The sequence below is a fragment of the Schistocerca piceifrons genome, chromosome 7 (assembly GCF_021461385.2).
Source record: "Schistocerca piceifrons isolate TAMUIC-IGC-003096 chromosome 7, iqSchPice1.1, whole genome shotgun sequence".
Classification (NCBI taxonomy): Eukaryota; Metazoa; Arthropoda; class Insecta; order Orthoptera; family Acrididae; genus Schistocerca; species Schistocerca piceifrons.
In genome coordinates, this window is record NC_060144.1 from 111,710,411 (window position 1) to 111,731,902 (window position 21,492).

Sequence of the window (21,492 nt, forward strand, 5' to 3'; positions counted from 1 at the left end):
ATTTGTCTTTTTCAGAGAGACTACCTGAGTCTCGAGCCGAGCCATGTAGCCAGCTGCGTTTCCAAAGGAAAATCGGAAGTGAGTACTGAAAAACTTAATTTTTTATGAAGAACACATTTTTATCTAGTTTTTTTGTTGTAAAATGGAACTAAATAAGCGTACGCAAGAGATATGTGCGTGCAAAAGATAGCAGTGATGTTAGTGTAAAATAAAAATAATTTATCAACTGATATAACACAGATGTTAATCGGATTGCGGTCACATGTTTGTAAACTGTCGCAAAAAGAGAGGTGGCGTAGTGTTTACCGTACTGTGAAACTGATTAAATGTAATGACAGTTTGAGCTCCGAAATAAAGGCCTGCGAGCGCTACCCACTCGTCACCACAATAAACAGCTTTGCCTGTTACGCAACATCTTAGTAATAAATTGGCCACTGCGCGCAATAGAAACTCCATCACACTGAAACAACTCCTTAGTGTATTCCTGATTATATCTGTTTAATAAAGGTCGCCTAATCATGGAAAAAAATACCGTTTATTAATGGAAGTCGATATTACAATATTAATCGCATATTCAAATTCAAAACCAACATGGAGTCGTATTGCAATGTGACTCTTGAAAAACAAAAACACTGAAAGCTAACATAAAATACCGAAGTTAATTACTAGCGACTTTGCCACCGTTAGGATGATTGAAAGATGAATAAAATCAGAGATCCTTATCTGTAAAACTCTCCATTTTCGCATATAAGAGAAATAACTGAGTGAACTTTTCATTCAAGATGCACAAAGTGTCAGTTAAACTGCGAGATGTTCAGAATGTGACTCTGAAATATGAAACTAATATTTCTTACAGTAGCAGAAAGTGACACATATTCAAAGTGCACTTTAGCATGGGTCGTCAGACAAGGGGCAAATGCAAGTTGGCACGCGACTCCCAGGAAACGAATGATAAAACTGTCAAGTTCTCTGATCTGAGCCCAAACTCTCTTTGGATGGTGGCAGCAAGCTTGTATGCAATGTGACGAACGTAATAGCGTCTTGAAGCCTGAAAATAGAAGAGAACTCTGTGAAAGTTTCCCTGACATGACGTAGAAATACGCATGAACTATTTACTAGGTTGATAGCAATTCTGAACCGTCTTCCACTATTGGAGGCCATAGCACAAACATTGGACAGTAAAAAAGAAGTACTGTTTAGATGCAGCTCAAATTTTCTAGTGTAATGGGGAAGGAAAGGCAGGATTCTTTTCGACATCCATGCTGATGGGCAGACGTAGAAAGAAAATGCATCATGACATATAAACATTGATATCACCTACAATACAGCAGTTAAATCGTTAAGACTTGAAAGTATTGGGTAGGACATAATATATGATATGTTCTACAGTTTCTGTTTGATAATGTTCATGGAAATTCATCTTATAAGGATTTGAATTTTTAATTATCAGTGTACATGTAACATATCTTTTCTCATCAAGTAAGCCGACATTAAAGTTAAAACTTTACAGTTTACATCTGCATAAAAGGCTGATAAAACTTGTGCAAAAGATTTTTGTTTAAGCTCATACTCATTTTGAAATTAATTTTTCAGTTTTATGTTAACCTAGATTGCTCTATTTTCCTCATACAGTGAAGGAGAACGTTTCTCAGACACAAGATAAGAAAAAGGAGCTGCACAGGATTATTTAGTTAGTGATTTTTAAGAATTCTGCAAAGTTTCGGGATGTTAGCTTTTATAGTTACTGAGAAAAGAACATTATCTCCCAAAAATATCACCCTATGTCATTCTCATTTAAAGTTTTTATTTCAGTTTTGAACAACATTGTCATACCTCTAGTCATTGGTGATGTCCATATCCATAATCTTCATCATCTTCCTTGTTTCCTGGATTCCGATGCACTACTGCATGTTTACTGTAACCCTAGGCCCTTCACATTGACTATGAACCATAGAAGTGGCATTGGGATTGAATACAAAAGGCACAATGCCGTCTTCAGGAAAGGGGGAATAACGCTTCAAACAGTCAGAATTGGAAACATTCCTGGGAGACCAATATTAGATTCCGATGCACTACTACATGTTTACTGGAGCTCTAGGCTCTCCACATTGACGATGAACCATAGAACTGGTATTGGGATTGAATACAAAAGGCACAATGCCGTCTTCAGGCCAGAGGGAGTAACGCTTCAAACTGTCTGTTTTGGAATGGTCGCACTTCGTAGAATCTTGTAAGTATCTTCAGTGTGAATGCACCTAGATGGAAACCTGGTCTCTGTGGACACTTAATCCTACCTACATTTCCACTATTAAACATGTATCATGGTTCACATGTAGCTTTTTGGACATGTTTCTAGACAATGCATCCATATAAGGGCATTGAAGCTCTAATTCACATTTTACGTTTTCCCATGTACGCATTTTTCAGCAGTTCAGGGTCGGCTAGCTATCTAAAACTTGGCTTTGTAACATTTAAAACAGTAAGGGGCAAACCATGCTTATGGGTCTATGGCTTTCCACTGGCTTTTGCCTGAAGATTTTTGCACCAGGATATGTCACAGAGGTAGTGACCGCATTTTCATCTGTGGAAAGTTTGTGGAAAAATATTGCTTATGCTGCTTGTTGTTGTATTGCCTTAACACTATGTTCATTGTTCCTGATGGAATTTTCATATTATATTTGTAATGTGTGAATTTCCTTATCTGACAATCTGTTATCAGCTTCCAGTGGCTACCCATTTTCTAATTCCTTGCCCTTCATTTCTTACACAGCCTTACACTTGCAGCTCGTTTAGATTGTGTGACTGAAAAATTAACACAAAAACATGTCTATGTAGAACAGTTGTGGATGATGGCACTGAAAAAAAGGGTGTGGCAGACACATATGGGAGAGGAAAGTTTTTAAAAGACATTTCTAGGCAACTTTCAATTTTGACGCTTTGAGATATAATTCTTAAAGTATCAATCAAATAAATTCAGCAATTTAAAAAATTTCGCCTTTTTTCACATTTTTGCCCTGATTTGCCCTTAATAAATACTTCTCACATCTCAAGTGAACATATGTGGGCTAAGACACTCTTGCAGTCTTATAGTATTATTATGGGACTTATGCCACACTTTGCACTTAAGTGAGGTACTGCAATATGCGATTCCAGTGACATCACAATCCAAGATGGCGTTCACTTGCACTTGAAAACTACATGTGTTACAGTGGGTTGTCTACACAGAGGGGAAAGGGCCATGACCTTGAGTCCACGATGTCATCCAGCCATGCTCCTTCCTCCCCCTCTCATCACCCCACCCTAAACCCTCTCTAGCCAGTCACATTGTAGCAATGAAATGAAACAACCAATCACAGTATAAGATGGTGGAATTACACTAATATGAAAATTTAAAAACAAAACCACACCCCCTTTCCATATTCCATCCTCTTGTCCAGCCAGTCAGTGTAGTATTAAAATGATGCATAAAAATGACATTTCATGTAAAATGGCAAAGATACTACTTAATCACACACTCAACAACCAAAGCACACACACACACACACACACACACACACACACACACACACACACACACACACGACATATACAATGCATAATGTAACACTTCCCTCTTCTCACATCCCATCAGGTTCTAGTATTTTAGCCACTATTCAAATGAGAAAGCCAATTACACTGTGGTGTCATGTGGGCTGTGCTGAGACACAGCTGAACGACCAAAATTATTTGTCAAATAATACATCACACTCCTCTCTCTTCTCTCCTCCAATCATAACTTAGTATTTTAGCCGTCGTTAAAATGAAAGAGTCATTTGGGCTATGCTAAAAGTATCCGAATAACCTGAATTATTTATCAAGAAATACTTCACACACTTAAAAAAGCATCAAAATTGTGAAAAATCAGAAAATGTTGTAAATTATATTTTCGTAACTGACTTCAAAAGGCCGTTTATGGACTGGCTCACCAGTCACATCAGTAAATTTCACTGAAAGCCATATATCATTCGCTATGGAATATTAGAATGAGTATGAAATATACTCTCAATAAACAGTAAAAACCAAAGTTTGCTTATACGGTGTAATTAACGAATTATTGAATGTACTTGTCAAATGTTACTTTAAATACTATTCTGAAAACCTTAAAAAACGCGATATAGAATCATGTACTAGTTTCAGCTCCTGTTCCTTCCATTTGTCAAAAGATGGTAGCACCGGTAAAACAGTCAATCTTCAGTCTGAGTACCATGTTTCGTTTATGACGCAACAGAGCTCCGAATTAATAATTTTCCATACCTATGATGCCTGTCAACTGTAACAATGTTCTTTCCAAGTGTAGACAGCACGCATAAATACGTTGCATCATAAAACAGTGCAATGTTTACATCATGTATTGCAGTGTTATTTTCCACATTTACTCATATTCGTCAAATTAATCCCTAAAATATGATTGTCAATCCTAAAGGAAATAGCCTGATGCTATTTCTATGCCTAAATAGCTACAAATAACGTGATAAACTAATAGTTGCTATTAGAAGTTACACTTAACATTTCCGTAGCTAATAACTAAACTGACCACGCTTTTAACTGCAAAAAATGCATGTTACCTAAAGTGCTACACTAAGCAAGCAAGCACACAAATAGATGAGCTCAGTTTACTGAAAGAATGTAATTAAGTAAGTCCACTCTTGGTGTAAATCACAATTCACCTTCAAATTAAATATTTCCACATTTAAATTGTTCTCAAGCACCATTTTAGGAGGGCAAAGATCATATCACATTATACACTACGAAACTATAATCTGTGGCATTTTGTGGCAATTACTGCTCTCATTATAAATTACTCAGACTCACTAAAGTTTATGTTCAATAATAACTTTCGACAAAAGTTGCAACATTTACCAACTGGAACTTTGGTGCTAAGACTCACTAAAGATTTATGGACTGTATTTCCTGTAGTCAGCTATTAAATAACACCAGCTTCTAGCTGAAGTACATAGTGTGGAAACACACACTCACACACACACCACGTAGCGAAAAGACTAACAAACACAGCAAATATCATATTAAGAAGGAAAGGAGGAACGAAGAGGGTGTTTTGTGATTTTATTGTGATGTAGCATTGAAACTGCCTGTTATGTTTAGACTTACAGTACAACCAAAGACGAAAACAGAGTTGACACTTCTCCAAAGAAAATCGTTCAAAGAGACAGAGTCGATATCTCAAAAGTAAACTATTTGGTGAAATTATTTATCATTTATTGTGTACAAATATCATGTAATTATCGCCAATAAGTGAGCTGTGTGTATTTGAGTAAGTTTGGGGTTGGGTTGTTTGGGGGAAGAGACCAAACAGCGAGGTTACCGACTTAAACAACTTTACTGATAGTACTTGTGACACGCAGAGTAATGGAGGTGGTGGAGGTTAGTGTTTAACGTCCCGTCGACAACGTGGTTATTAGAGACGGAGCGCAAGCTCGGGTTATGGAAGGACGGCGAAGGAAGTCGGCCGTGCCCTTTCAAAGGAACCATCCCGGCATTTGGCTGGACCGATTTAGGGAAATCACGGAAAATCTAAATCAAGATGGCCAGACGCGGGATTGAACCGTCGTCCTCCCGAATGCAAGTCCAGTGTGCTAACCACTGCGCCACCTCGCTCGGTTTTGAGTAAGTACTACTGACAGATGTGGTGATATTTAATTTATAGTCATATTGTACTCGCAAACTGTGCCAAATCTTGCACATTTGAAGAAATAATAAGAAATAATACTGTCTGGTTTCTCTCGAACTTTTGTAGAAAGAACTTAGATAAGCAAGTACCAAATGGTGTGTGTGTGTGTGTGTGTGTGCGCTCGCGCGCGCGCGGGCGTGTGTGTGTTCGTGCGTGTGTGTGTGTGTGTGTGTGTGTGTGTGTGTGTGTGTGTGTGTGTACGCCCCCCCGCACCCTAGTATCTGACATACCGAACACCTGACACCCACTGCATATACACACTGATTATAATAAAGTATAAAGTGCTCCCTCTCTCTGCAATGTTTAATTTAATGAAGAAACCACCATTATAATATGTATTACAAAGGGATTAAATTTTTCCACTGTGTAACAACATAAAGATGACATTTCATACTATGATAATGGTAAGCATTCTCATCATATTGCTGTGCTAACTGCATTCCAAATGTGTTGTGACCTGCTCTTTGTGATGTTGACATTATTGATGTTGCTATTTCTTGGTGTATTTAACCTGTAACGTAGATCCGCAAGACTTCTTTATATGAATTTAATGATTTGGCAATCTGACTGTGTGCATTTTAAAAGTTATACGGACAATATAGGCGGAGAAAAAATTATTTAGTAACTCCTTTTATGCTTGCAAAATGTGATAGGAACATAGAACTTTCTTTTTTATTGACGAGTTTTAGCTGTGAGAGGAACAGTGGTAATTCTGGATACATTTAAAATGCAGGTTACATCTTCAGAGTGCTCACGGGCGTGCTGCAACGAATTTTTATGTGTTGAGATGAGTTTAATGTGTCGTCAAATGATCAAACTACAGTCATCTACTGAACTGTAATTTATTTAACTAGTTCCAGTAAGTGAGCTATGCGTACTTTCATAAGTAATAAAGTCAAATTATTTGCAGAAAAATTTAATTTGAGAATCCATACAGGCTTAAAATGTGCAAAATCCTGCATCTCTAGAAATAACACAATTCTGTTTTTCTCCACTTTTTGTAGAGGTCTGTAATCATACTTGTGTATTACAACAAATATGCAAGCTGTGTGTGTGTGTGTGTGTGTGTGTGTGTGTGTGTGTGTGTCTGTGTGCGTGCGTGTGTGTGCGTGTGTGTGTGCGCGTGTGTGTGTGTGTGTGTGTGTGTGTGTGTGTGTGTGTATTTGTGTGTGCACTCGAGAAATGGTAAATAATTTCACCAAACAGTACTTTTGAAATGCCAGTGCCCTGTCTTATCGTCATCTTCTTTGGAGACAATTCAACTCTTTCATCGTCTTTGACTATGTTATGTGTGTGAAGGTAAGAGAAGTTCTCGTTGTGTATTACAAATAAATATGCAGTTTAAGTTCTACATTACATTAAAACATTCAAAACGCCCTCTTTGCTCCTTCCTCCATTCTTAATATGATGTTTGCTCAATTTCCTTGTCTTTTGGCTATGTTTTCTGTGCGTGTGTGTGTGTGTGTGTGTGTGTGTGTGTGTTTCCACATAAAATACTTTTCCTAGATGCTGCTGTTATTTAATATTTGGCTATAGGAAATACAGTCCACAAATTTTTAGTGTGGCTTACCACCATAGCTACGATCGGTAATATTTACCAATTTTGCGGTTTTCGTCGAAGTTGTTATTGTACATAACCTTTAGTAAGTCTGAGTCATTTGTAACGAGAGCAATATTTTAAATAATATCATCGACTACATTTTTCTAGGGTGTAGTGAAATACATACCGCTTACATCATTGTCCTCCTAAAATGGTGTTTGATAACGATTTAAATGTGGAGCCATTTAATTTGAGGCAGTATTGTGAGCTACACCAAAAGTAGGCCCAATTCATTACAGGCTTACGGTATATCAGACTGCCTACTTGTTTGTGTGCTTGCTTACCTTGAGTATTTTAGCTAACACGTATTTCGTGCAGTTATAAATTGGCCAGGTTGGTTATAAGACAGTAAGCCTAACTTCTAATATACACTATTAGTTTATCATGTTACCTGTAACTATTCAGGCATGGAAAGAACTCTGGAATACATACTTTATAGTTGACAATCACGTATTAGGCATAACTTTGACGAATATGAGTGTATGTGGAAAACAACATTGCGATACTTAAAGTAAACTTTGCACTTTTTTTTGTTGCGGATATGTTTTTGGACGCAATTTTGTCTCGGAAAGAACATTGTTACAGTTGACAGGCATCATAGGTATGGAAAGTACTTAATTCGAGGCTCTGTTGTGTCATAAACGAAACATGATACTCAGATTGAAGATTGACTGTTTTATCAGTGCAGTCATCTGTTGACAAATACAGTCAACAGGAGCTGAAATGAGTATATAATTACATTTCGCGTTTTTGAAGTTATGCTGAATAGTACTTAAAATAAAACTCACATTTGATTCGATAGTAGCAGAGTTATTTGTTTCTTTATTTATTTTGGTGAGGAAAATGTGCTTTGCCTGAGCTCGTCTGTTTCTTATGTTCACAGTAGTTCGTCCGCTACTAGCCCACCACCCCTCCAGAAGTAACAGAAAAGTTTTACTTCGTGTACTACATCCTTCTCAGTTTTGATATTACGTTTCTTGTCCTGATTTGTTTAATGTTGCGTTTCGATAACTTCGTCTTTCTTTGTTTTACTCTCAGTGCATACTGTGTGCTAAGAAGTTTGATCAATGGATTCAATAGGTTCCACTGTCATTCTTAGGCACGATGAGGCTGTATAATATGTGACACGACATGTTGCAATAAGGGGGGTGAGAAGCGACACTTACGCCTGTTATCACGGTATAACAGTATACGTATGTGTGTGGGTCCCTTATCACAGGATAATTATTTTTTTTTATTTTTTTACAATTATATATTTTATGATTTTGGTTGGGGTGGTTTTAAATATCGTGGGATAGCATGAGACTTTTAATTAACTTATACCGCGATAACACTCGTACGGACATCGGCTGCCACGTGCGTAAAATATAATATTTTTTAAACACAACGCGCGACTCATCGCCTTCTAATAAACAGTTTGCGTGAGCGCTGCTATTTAGAAAAAAAAATATGCGTATTCTTACGTAAACTGTAAATTATTAACATGGGTCTCAGTGGCTAGTGGATATTTATGGACCAAATGTCACAAAGATTAGCTGAGATACTGCGGAGCTTTTTGAATATACTGATTTTCAATATTTCTTGTTCATTATTTGCAAGGCAAAACTGGAGAGAATCTCATCTGCCGTTAGGCGGCCAAAATGAAACATACTGAACTCATTCAGTGCTATGGATTTTAGTAAATGAAATTTATCACTACTGTCTTTAACTTTGAAATTAATGAAAGATCCAAATTGAGAAGTCTCTCGCATTTGCATTTAACATTATGATATGAAATCCTAATTAAATAATACAGTCAGTGTAATGGCCGACTAAATCCTGCTAGGGGAGATGAGCTCCCCGCACTATGAAGTTCTGTAAAAAATTTGTTAGTTATAATTAATGGTTGCGATAACGAGAGACGACAACTAACTCAATAATAAACACTTTCAGATAACAATGATAAGTATATTTCACTCAATTACAACCAAACTTACATTAAATATTATCCAGCGCTTCAATGGCGGCCTACCTCTAGACGAAACAAAACATGAGAGCTGTCCATAAAGCAACAGTCTCTGGTCATGTTCATTTTCATTACACAGATAAAAGATGTTTCTTTTTTTATATCACATGGCTGCTTGTGATTTTTGGTGGTATTATTTAACTTTTTTAATCTTTCTTATACATCGTGCACACGTACACAGTCTTGAAATAATTTATAATTCACAAGTCGCACAACAAAAACTTCCATTCCCTTTCTCCAAACGTCCGTTTATGTCACACTGCGACGCTCGTGTTCTCTTAGGACTGATACGTCAAGCAACAAGACACATCAGAGGCAGCAGCCTTGTGCGTAGTGCGTCTCTGCAAGCATTTTCTAGCACGACCTCCAAATATAAAATGTACTTATTCGAGACTGGTAAGAGATACGGCTCTCCGTACTTCGTAAAAAACAATTTCGTTATGTTAGCAACTTTATGATCTAAACTGCACCAAATTTAATCTGGCCGTCGACTTCGTTTTTTACTGTAAACTTCTCCAAACATGCTCTGCGTTTTACTTAATTTCGAAGTATCATAATCAGTGTGGCAAATAGCAAAAAGAGAATCAGTTCATCTTCAGGCTGTATTATCAGACTATCGGATGCAAGAAAGTCAATTTTTTCATCTAATAGTTTCCACTGAAGTGAATAAGAGTGATCTGATCACGTAAGCGTAGAAAAGATGTGGGATGATTTTAAAGAGATAGTATCGACGCCAGTTGAGAGATATATTCCACATAAATTTAATAAGTGATGGTATTGATCCACATGGTACACAACACGGGTCAGATCGCTGTTGCAGAGGCAGCGAAAAAAGCATGCCAAATTTAAAAGAATGCAAAATCCCCAACATTGGCAAAGTTTTGCAGAAGTTCGAAATACAGAGCTTTGTGCAATGCGAGATGCTTCTAATAATTTCCACAACGAAAGTCTGTCTCGGAATCTGGCAGAAACCCCAAATCTGCACTTCGCGATAACGACGGTGAAGTCACTGATGACACTGCCACTAAAGCAGAATTATTAAACACGGTTTTCCGAAACTCCTTGACCCAAGAAGACGAAGTAAATATGCCGAATTCCAATCAAGAACAACTGCCAAGATGAGAAACATAGAAGTAGATATCCTCGGTGTAGCAACGCAGCTTAAATCACTTAAGGAAAGGCCTCCGGTCCAGATTGTATACCAGTCAGGTTCCTTTCAGACTATGCTGATACAATAGCTCCATATTTAGCAGCTATATACAACCGCTTGCTCATAGAAAGTTCCGTACCTAAAGATTGGAAAATTGCTCAAGTGGCACCAATTCCCAAAAAGGGAAATTAGTGTAATCCGCTGAATTACAGGCCCATATCACTAACGACAATTTACAGTAGGGTTTTGGAGCATATAATGTGTTCGAACATTACGAGTTATCTCGAAGAAAACGATTTATTGTCACATAGTCAGCACGGATTCAGAAAACATCATTCTTGCGAAACACTACTAGCTCTTTATACTCATGCAGTAACGAGTGATATCTACAGAGGATGTCAAATTTATTCCATATATTTAGATTTCCAGAAGGCTTTCGATACTGTTCCTCACTAGCGCCTTCTAACCGAACTGCGTGCCTATGGAATATCACCTCAGTTGTGCGACTGCATTCGTGATTTACTGTCAGAAAGGTCACAGTTCGTAGCAATAGACGGAAAGTCATCGAGTAAAACAGGAGTAATATCCGGCGTTCCTCAAGGAAGTGCTATAGGCCCACTATTGTTCCTGATCTATACTAACGACATAGGAAACAATCTGAGTAGCTGTCTTAGATTGTTGGCAGATGATGCTGTCAATTACCGTCATGTAGTCATCAGATGACCAACCCAAATTGCAAAATGATTTAGATAAGATATCTGTATGGTGCGAAGTGGCAATTGATCCTGAATAAAGAAAAGTGTGAAGTTATCCACGTGAATAACAAAAGAAATCAGCTATATTTCGATTATGCGATAAGTCACACAAATCTTAAGGCTGTAAATTCAACTAAATACTTAGGGTTTGCAATTACAAATAAATTAGAACGATCAATAGATAATGTTGAAGGTAGAGCAAACCAAAGAGTGCGATTCATCGGCAGAACTCTTTGAAGGTTCAACAGATCTACCAAAGAAACTGCTTACACCACGCTTGTCCGCCCTATTCTGGAGTATTGCTGTGCGGTGTGGGATCCGCATCACACGGGACTGATGGATGATCGGGAAAGTTCAAAGAAGGGCGACTCGTTTGTATTATCCCGCAATAGGGGAGTAGTGCCACAGACATGATACGTGAATTGGAGTGGCAATCATTAAAACAAAGTCGTTTTTTCGTTTCGAAGGTATCTTCTCATGATATTTCAATTTCCAGTTTTCTCCTCCGATTTTGAAAACAGTCTGTTGGCACCCACCTACATGGTGAGAAATGATCATCATGATAAGAGAAATCAGGGCTCGCACAGAGAAATTTAAGTGCTCGTTTTTCCCGAGCGCCGTTTGAGAGTGGAATGCTAGAGAGACAGCTTGAAGGTGGTTTGTTGAACCCGCTGCCAGGCATTTTATTGTGAATAGCAGAGTAATCACGTAGATGTAGATGTAGGTATCTGAGGGTTCGCACGGATCGCAGAACAGTGACTTTTATTTTATTTATTTATTTATTTATTTTGTTAGCAAAGTAAAATTTTTCTGAAAAGCTAAATGTAGAGGCGGTTGTAGCATTCCGTCACATAGATAAAACATTTTATTTTAGGCACATCACATGACTTGTAATTTTCCTCCCAGTGTATCGTTGTATACAAGTGTGTAGAGCAGCCAGCGTTCCGTGTTGCACCGGTTGATGCGAGAGAGAATCATTGTCGTTCCAGTGTGAACCAGTTAAGTCCCTACAGGTACATTTCCACGCTCTCCACCAATGCCTGTTGCCTCCGCGTTGCACTGCGAGTCACATCGCGTGTCATATCACGTACCAGAACCGCGACTTACATTTACACACGGTGGTAATGCCGTTGAATCTTCATTGCTAGCACTTCTTTTATTTCATTCTTTGTTTCTTCGACGTACGGGTTGGATAGCAGTAGAGAAATTTTTCTTTTGCCCTTAAATTCTTATAGTTCCCTCTGCGTTTTTGGTCCAACATTTTATTTTCCTTCTTTTCCTATGGCATATAAATACTAGTATCAAGATTCCAAACATCTTTCACAACTTAGTGTTACTGAACATTTTGCCTCGTTTATCAAATTTGCAGAATTTTCGTGATTTTTTTTTCACAGATCTTTATACAAATATCAAGCGCAACGTCAGAACTCCCCAATCAGATCGACCAATCTTTCCTAAATCCGAACGTATCAGCATCCAACAGGTCCTAAATTTTCTTTTCCATTTTTCTGTATATTATTTTTGTAAGCTCCTTGGTCGTATGGGCTGTCGAAATGATTGTAAGAAAGTTCCCTCATTTATTTGCCAATGCTAACTTTTGGATTGTATGATGTAGGCCCATGGTACGTCTTCAGTTTCATAGATTCCATGTTCTGACTTGAATAATCGTTTGTTTGCCATTTCTTACAATGATTTCAGGAATTGGTAATGAATGTTACCAATCATTTCTGCCTTGTGTGATCGCAAATCTTCCAGTGCTCCGTGAACCTCCTATTTTAATGTTTCCTCTACTCGGAAGGGCCACCAGTGTTGTCCTTCCGTCCATCCGTTTTCTAATCTGCGTTTAATGGGACGTTAAATATATATGTAACAGGTGGTTTGGGTATAGGATGTTCCATAGCAGAGAAGGGGGTTATCTAGTGACTCGGATTGCGTTGAAAAGTTCATTGTGACGGCTTTACGACTAATGGATGTTTGAGGATTGTGTTTACTAAAATGTACATAGTGACCGGATAGCGTTAAGACTACGAAAGTCTGTGCACTGTCCCAAGAAGTGTGCACAGGAGAAAAAAAGTACCTGTAGCACAACCGACAGCGAAGTGCGATGGGAACTAATTTTTCACGACGGCAGTCTTGGATACGTTCCGTCGGTTTTCATGCCGAGTTTGTTGGAAATTTCACAAACTCATAAATATTTTCTCTGCCATTATTGTCACGGCTCGAAAGACGTTGCTGATACTATGCTACACTATATTGTAGATAGTAATCATAATGAAATGAGTCAGGACTAATGAATTAACGTAGACAACCAGATATTACGTCGATGTCTTTTATTGGGCTGAGAGAAATTTTTTCTGTGATATAAGCAGAAGATAAATTTAAGGTAGGACGTTTTTGATTTTCTTATTATTTATTACAGAGAGACTATGGAACAGTATACATGAGTTATATGTTACTCATGTAATATGCTTCTTCCCGTTCCAAAGATCGTATCAGGATGTACTCTATTACAGAGAGTGCCTTTCAGGGTCATGATAAAGGTACGATGGGGGACAATCTTCCGTGTCTTAGTGGGGCTTGTGGTGATGACACGGCACCGTGGTAGCAGTGGATTAAATCTACAGGGAGACCCAAAACTCCGTTAACATCTGAAAGTGCACTAATTCACGGGAGAATGTACTTAGAAAGATAAAAATGGACACATATGCCTGAAGTAATACGCGGTTTTATATAAACCAAAAACAAGTGCAAAAATTGGCCAGCAGGTGGCGCTGGACAGCAACATGCCAGTGAAGCCGCATGAGAATCGTGTATAAAATGAGCTACAGTAACAGGAGTCAGTTGCACCAGCAATCGCAGCATGTTGACTTTATCAGAAAAGGCACTTTTAGTGATGCTTTAGCATCAGAACAGAAAGTCCACTACTACAGTTTTACAGTCCCATCGCCATAAGAAGTGTATACGTTCGGGTAAATGTCCTGTGACAAGTGTCACTGTGAAGAAAATGTTCGAATAGAACATGTTAGAAGCCAGAGATTGTTTAGAAGATTGGCTCCGTGGTCGGTGTTCGGACACATGTGCCACAGCAGCTCGGTCAGTTCAGGAAGAAATGGAGACGTTAGCGGTATAATCTCGGAATGGTGAATACAGTGCTCATGAAGTTGCCCGTCGCACTAGCATTCCACGCACTACTGTTTGGAGAGCATAACATCCGATGCTGTTCGAGATTTTGTGGCGCAGAGAGCATTCGCAATTCAAGCAATGGGGAAAGATGAAGACTGGTTGTCTAACGTGTTCCGGACCGACGAGGCCCGTATCACACTCGGAGGGGTTATCAACACCCACTTCTGCAAAAATTGCGGATTCCGAAAATCCTAGAACTGTTTTGGAAAGTCACGGTGTGGTGTGGTTTTACCACATCAATGATAAGACCATTGTTTTTCGAGGAAATGCAAATTACTGTTTTTCAAACAGCGTTACGAGTGCGAGGTTCGCCGATATGATACAGAATCGTATCACCCACAGCCTGGCTGATAAACACCTGCTGGAAAGTATACTTTGGTGCACGATGACACTCCACCCCATATACCTGCAGGTGTGGTAGATCTTTTGCGTACATCATTGGTTGGCTGGATGTCGCTCGGTGCGCACATCGTTTGGTGAGGATCACGTGCTGGGCTGCCACGTCTGACATACTTGGCCTTCCAGATCCCCAGACCTCAGTCTGTGATTGTTGATTGTGGGGCTACCCAGGGCCGTTGCTAGGTGTTTTGCCGCCCTAGGCGAGAACTGAAAAATGATACTCCGTTTCTTTACTACCATCGGTCTCCCTGATATCCTCCCACCCTCCACCACTATTACCACCAACACCAATATTCAATGGCACAACAATGCAAATCTCCTATCACAGTTTTAACCATTGAACTAAAGTAACCATACGTCCTTATTTTCTGGGGATAGTCCTCAATTTTCACGCTTTCTCTTTAACTCCTCTCTTATTTTTTCTCCTCAATTTTTGAAATATCGCAAATGTTACCGAAACATTGAGAATGTGCTGAACATTTTAAACTAGACGTCAACTGAATTTAATAGTACAACCAAATAAAGGCGTTGAACTATTTTGTGGTGCGAATGAATTTTTCCTTGAATTTAGAAATTATGCTATAAAGATAGAAAAACATACCGAAGCATCAAACGATGTCATCTGGGTAATCCTGATGTTATTTCGTTTCTGTTTTAATTTAAATATTTTTAGAATGAGGGGTAAGTCACATCTTTTTCAGCATCCATTTTATTGCAATTAAATAAATACCTGACGCTTTGTTTGCGTTTGTTCTACAACTTTAATTAGCCGCTCCGTCTTAGCGACTTCCGTTTTTTACTGAGTAGCGGCTGCTTTAGTTTTGAGGTAGGTAGTGGTACTGTGTTTAGTTTTCTCAAAGTAAGTAAAAGGCTTATTTAGTATGTTCCGTATGGTTTTAGAAAGAAAACATTTTTTAACTTTTCCATTTTTTCTCCTCATTTGCTCAATTTTTTCGCTTTTTTATTTGAAATTAGTGTTTGCTGCCGTCTGCCAACTCAAAACATTTGCCTCCCTAGGCGGCTACCTAATCTTCCCTAATGGTAGAAACGGCCCTCGGGTGACCTGAATTCGCGAGTCTGCCGCGATCGACCGACCTCGGTAGGGATGCCACAAAACAACATCCGACGGTAGTTTCTCACTGTACCTTCTGTTATGCTGCGCAGCTCTGTTCATAACATTGCCCCTCAAGTACTGGTATTGTTGATGAATGACGGCTGAAACTTTGAGCGTTTGTTATAAAGAACATCATCTTCACTAAAACTGAATTGTGTATCAAATGAAGCGCCGTCTGTTGGTCATTTTGTGCAATTTTTTTCGGTTTAAATAATGAACTGTGTCATTTCAAGTACGTGTGCCAATTTTTACCTCTCTACCTACATTATTCCGCGAAGAATCGAATTTTTCCAATAATAATGGACTTTATCGTTATGTATGTAAATTGATGCTAAACACTTGCAACCACATCGGACTTGTTGCTTTCCATCCTTACAGATGGCTACAATACACAGCGAGAATCGTGATACCGTGTTTGTGGAGCGTGCTGAGTAATATGTTATAGTATCCTTATCCCCAACTCGTCTGGAAATCAACCTTAACAGACAAGTACACAGAAAATTGGCGAAGAGGTTAAGGCATTAGGATCGCATTCGGGAAGACGACGGTTCAAATTTCCATCCGGCCATAGAGATGTTTGGTTTTCATTTACTTTCTCAAATCGCGAGGTGTTGCCTTTGAATGGACGCAGCCGATTTCCTTCCCAATCCTTACCCGGTCTGAGCTTTTGCTTCACGTCGAATGTCTTCGTCATCGACGGTACGTCGAATTCCAACCTTCCATTTTTTATCTCTCATATAACGCAGTGGAAGCGAGACAAGAAAAATTATTACACGTTCTTAGGATTTGTCGCCATAGAAAAAGCGTTCGACAATGTAAAATGAAGCAAGTTTTTCGAAATTATCAGAAAAGTTGGTGTAAGATATAGTAAGGACGGGTAATATGAAATATCGATTTTATTTGCATGGTCATCATGCAATTAAGATGTTTAATATATTGTAGAATCAGGTAAGATCACGAACAAAGAGTTCAGATTAAATATGATGTAAGACAAGAATGCAGACCTTCTCCCCTACTTTTCAGTCTGTACTGTGAATAAACAATTATGAGAATAAGAGATACGTTCAGAAGTGGGATTAAAGTGCAGAGCGAAAGAATATCAACGATAAGATTCGCTGTTAACGTTGCTATCTTCAGTGGAAGCGAGGAAGAAATGCAGGATATACGGAACAGAATGAACAGCGTACAGAATATTACAGTAAACCGAAGAAAGGCGAAAGTAACGAGGAGTACCATCGGAACTGATTTCGACGACGCTGAAGAAATGAAGGAAATTTTCTACGTTTTAAGCAAAATAACACATGACAGAAGATGCGAGGCAGACTTAAAAAGCAGAATAGTAAAGATGAAGATAGTATTCCTGGACAAGAGAGGTCTGCTACTATCAACCATCGGCCTCAATTTTGGGAAGCAGTTTCTGGGAATGTAAGTCTGGACCACAACATTGTACAGTAGTGAACCGTGGTTTGTGGGAAAACTAGAAGGGAAGAGAATCGAAGCTTTTGGAATGTGGTGCTACAGAAGAATGCTTTTAATTACGTGGGCTGCTAACACACGAAATGAAGAGGTTCTTCGCAAAATCAGCAAAGGGAGGGACATAAGGTGTTGTGTCTAGACAAGACAGCCTAGACACAATGAGAGGAAGCCGAAAGGCACGCGCTTAAACTCACGCAGATTGGCGTGAGGTCTGGAACAGTTAAAAGGAAATGAGAACTTAGAAAATGGACGCAGTTGCTGTAATACTTAACTTTAATCCACAATTGTAGAACATCGCTCTTCATGATACATGCTTCATATAATAAATATCAATTGAATACGGCGCCTTGCTAGGTCGTAGCAAAGGTAGCTGAAGGCTATGCTAACTATCGTCTCGGCAAATGAGAGCGTATTTGTCAGTGAACCATTGCTATGAACGTCGGCTGTACAACTGGGGCGAGTGCTAGTACGTCTCTCTAGACCTGCCGTGTGGTGGCGCTTGGTCTGCTATCACTGACAGTGGCGACACGCGGGTCCGACGTATACTAATGGACCGCGGCCGATTTAAAGGCTACCACCTAGCAAGTGTGGTGTCTGGCGGTGACACCACATAAGGAGATCACTGACAAGGCTAAAGTAAAGGATGATAGGAAATCTGTAAAATTATCAGGCTATAACTCCCACGGTATCAGAGGGAACTATAGAGGATAGTATCTGTAGGGGAAGACACATATTGGAATACATTCAACTGAGGACGTTGGTTGCAGGGGATATTCTGAAATGAAGAGGCGACACAAGAGAAGAATTCATGGCGAGCAGCATTGAACCCGTCAGAACACTGATGACTCAAAAAACAAAGCCATCACTAACTATGTCTTTTTAGTCTATAAGAGTTTTTTGGGTACATTAATCTACCAAGGGTTTACTATGCGTCACAGCGAACTTCAGCAACTTAATATTGAACCAGAGAACTATACAGCTTCTTAGGAAGATGTATATAATGAATGTTATTAGATTTAAAAAACTAGTTAAATTAGAGATCGCCGAGGGTAGGGATCGGTCACTACGCAAGGAACTGTCCCTACATTAGGGCGAAGGAAAAGTGCAAAGTTTCTAATTCTGGATGCCTGGGCAGGTCTTTGGATCACAGTCCTCCCGCTTGCGATCCAGTACCTCGATCACATTGGCCACATCTCTCTGTGCGGATGATCATAGCGGTCAAGTTGATATGCCCCCCCTCCCCTCTCTCTCTCTCTCTCTCTGTGCGTATATACGCTCCACTGCAGAAAAGCTCTTGTTCACACTCCAAATCGGCTGTATTACATTCATAAAAACAATGCACCTTAAAGTTTTGTTTCTTTTGTTGCAGCACTTCGACTGCCGGAACCACATCCGCGTCATCCAGCCCATCACCGACGGCAACCGGCTGTACATATGCGGCACAAACGCCCACAACCCTAAGGACTGGGTCATTTACGTAAGTACAGCCTCTCTCCTCAGATGCGCCTTTTGCCTTTCCGCAACGGGAGGTTACAGCTTGGCTGTCGGCATTGTCGGTGGCTCTTTTATTGCGCCCTTGAAGACGACGGCGAACTGTTGCAGAGGAACAATCCTTTTACAGCACCGTTACGTATCCTCTAGAGTCTGGAATACCCACGACAGTAAAAGCCTTGCTTGTCTCTTCGGTGACAGTAAATAGGAAATCGAATAACGTTTTTATCGAACGACTTCCAGTTTCATCAAATGAAGTACGTTTCCAAATTTATCTCTCTCGCTGAAGCAATCACTTACCAAGTTTGCACACCGAGCGATTGATAAAATATCAGATGTGTCTGTCCAATAACAACATCTTACACGTTTTCCTTTCAAAGAACCTTTCAGTGGGGTTTGTTTGTTTCTGTACTTACTTTGCGGAGAGCGCGGGACTGTTTCCTATTGACTGAATGTTAGATTACTTTTTATTTTTCTCGTCTGAACTTGTCACAGAAGTTTTAGGTCTATTATCGTTCTGGCTTGTTTCAGCCAGTGCCCTGGTGTAGGATGTGTGGCACTGTGAAAACAACGACATAGTAATGATGTTGTAGGAATAATCAGCTATTACGACAAACACGGATAGTTTCTTCGTAGTTAACCAAGCTAATTTTTTCTCTTGACAGTAATTACAAATGTGAGTACTCGTAAAGCCAGTGTGTAAGTTGTATGACATGACTGGATTCTCACTAGAAATGTTGGGCTCGAAAAGCAATTGATTCACTAATTTTCCTTGATACTTATCTTCATCTGCTCCTCTGACCGTAACATGTGAATTAGAAAAACGGGTGTTTGACCGGGGTTCAGCGTGGTATTATACGTTCCTCTCAGTACCTTCTTATCAAAGTCTATGTTTCGTTTAGATCGTAAGAATTTTTATCTTTTAAGTTTCACCAAATTTTTGTACTTTAAAAAGCAACAATGTACACGGTTTAGTTTAAACCTTGTGATTCAAAGCGGCAGTCTATAATATTGTACTGAAACGGTTATTAAATGTAATTGGGAATTTATGAACCTTACTTTTTACTGCACTCCCTGACATTTAGGTATTCTTAATAAATATTTGTTCATACAACGTCTGTCATCACATCTTCTACCACCGCCACTAGCAGCAGGATTTGATACTTTTACCCATCATTTACGAATCAAATATCACATTAATGAATTTAGTTCACTATTACTTGTCGTCTGCCTCGCTCCTTTTGTTAAAATTAATTTGTTTCTTGTTTACAGTGTCTATTTAATTCGTGCATGTCCAGATTTCACAGTTTCAGAAGCAGTTACGTTTTATTTTCCCCTTATTGATTCGATGTTGGGTGTAAGGGTGAAAACAGTTGTCTGTTCCAATTAATTCAAAAGCGACCAAAACTACGAATTCTGCGGTTTATTCAGATACCAAGTTAACTTGCTAATGCAAAGTTCAATGTTGTCTCATTTAATTTCCTGATTATTAATAATTTATACGGTCGTGATGCGACAAATCGGTAGCACTCTGTTGGAAAAATATGTCAGTACGTAAGTCTCTGTTTTATGGTAGCGGATGCTACCTGTAAATACCGCGCAGGTCATTCTTTTGATCTCTGGATTCTTTTTTTCTACCACTTGACTGGGAACGGTCTCACTTAATCTCATTATTACGGATGGGGAATTGCCCTCTTTGGTAAGGACTGTTTTTGGTAATAAAATCACCAGTTACATCAAGTTGGACAACTATCACAGGGTTACCGCACTTACAAATTTCACGTATAGTATCCAGGTGTGCCTCACGAAAACTAACCCATCGTTTTTTAAGCGATTTTGTGAAATTGTGGAAATGTGGGTATATGTAAAACGTGATTCCTACAAACTTGTGTAATAACGTATAAGACTGGAAGAGGAAGCTGAAGATACAAGATAGGTTGAAAGAGAATGATTAACCGGGATTCGAAAGCGTATTCCTATATGCAAATACACATCTTAATGTATTTATTGTGTCAGAATAAATCATTTCACCTTTGTAGAGTTCTCATTGCACCAATTTTCGGTAGACTTTTTAACAGTATAGCATGACAACAGGTAAAACATTACGTAGTAATGTAAGCATGCGCGATCACTTCAGTAGTTAATAAGCGACATACACAATTGTTAGTTTTGCAAATAACTAACATAAAATCATGCAATTCCATATACAGCCTTATTAGGACAATCGCATGTAATAAGATTCACAAGAAGTGTGTGCTACGATGCTAATATATACTTTTCGTCTTAAATGCATACAGATGACAAAGAAGGTAAGAAATTACTTATTACTGCTGTAGATTATTCAGATTACCGACATCCATGTTCATAATTAAGGGAACTTGGATATAAAAGATCCATGAGACACAACAATAATGTACTCTCTAAAAGGTGCTCTGGCAACTTAGTGACATCTAACACAAAGATAACGAAACGATACTTACAAGGGAACCTCCCCATCGCACCCCCCTCAGATTTAGTTATAAGTTGGCACAGTGGATAGGCCTTGATAAACCGAACACAGATCAATGGAGTAAAAACGGGAAGAAGTTGTG

The 21,492-nt window shown here is 39.0% G+C and overlaps 1 protein-coding gene across 1 annotated transcript in view; it reads left to right on the forward strand.

Moving 5' to 3' along the window:
• Positions 1 to 21,492, forward strand: part of LOC124805152 (semaphorin-2A-like) — a 715,094-nt gene that overhangs the window by 608,378 nt on the left and 85,224 nt on the right. The window contains exons 4-5 of the mRNA XM_047265622.1: positions 16 to 78; positions 18,780 to 18,887. Of these exons, the coding sequence (XP_047121578.1) occupies positions 16 to 78; positions 18,780 to 18,887 (171 nt within the window). The remainder of the gene's footprint in view (positions 1 to 15; positions 79 to 18,779; positions 18,888 to 21,492) is intronic.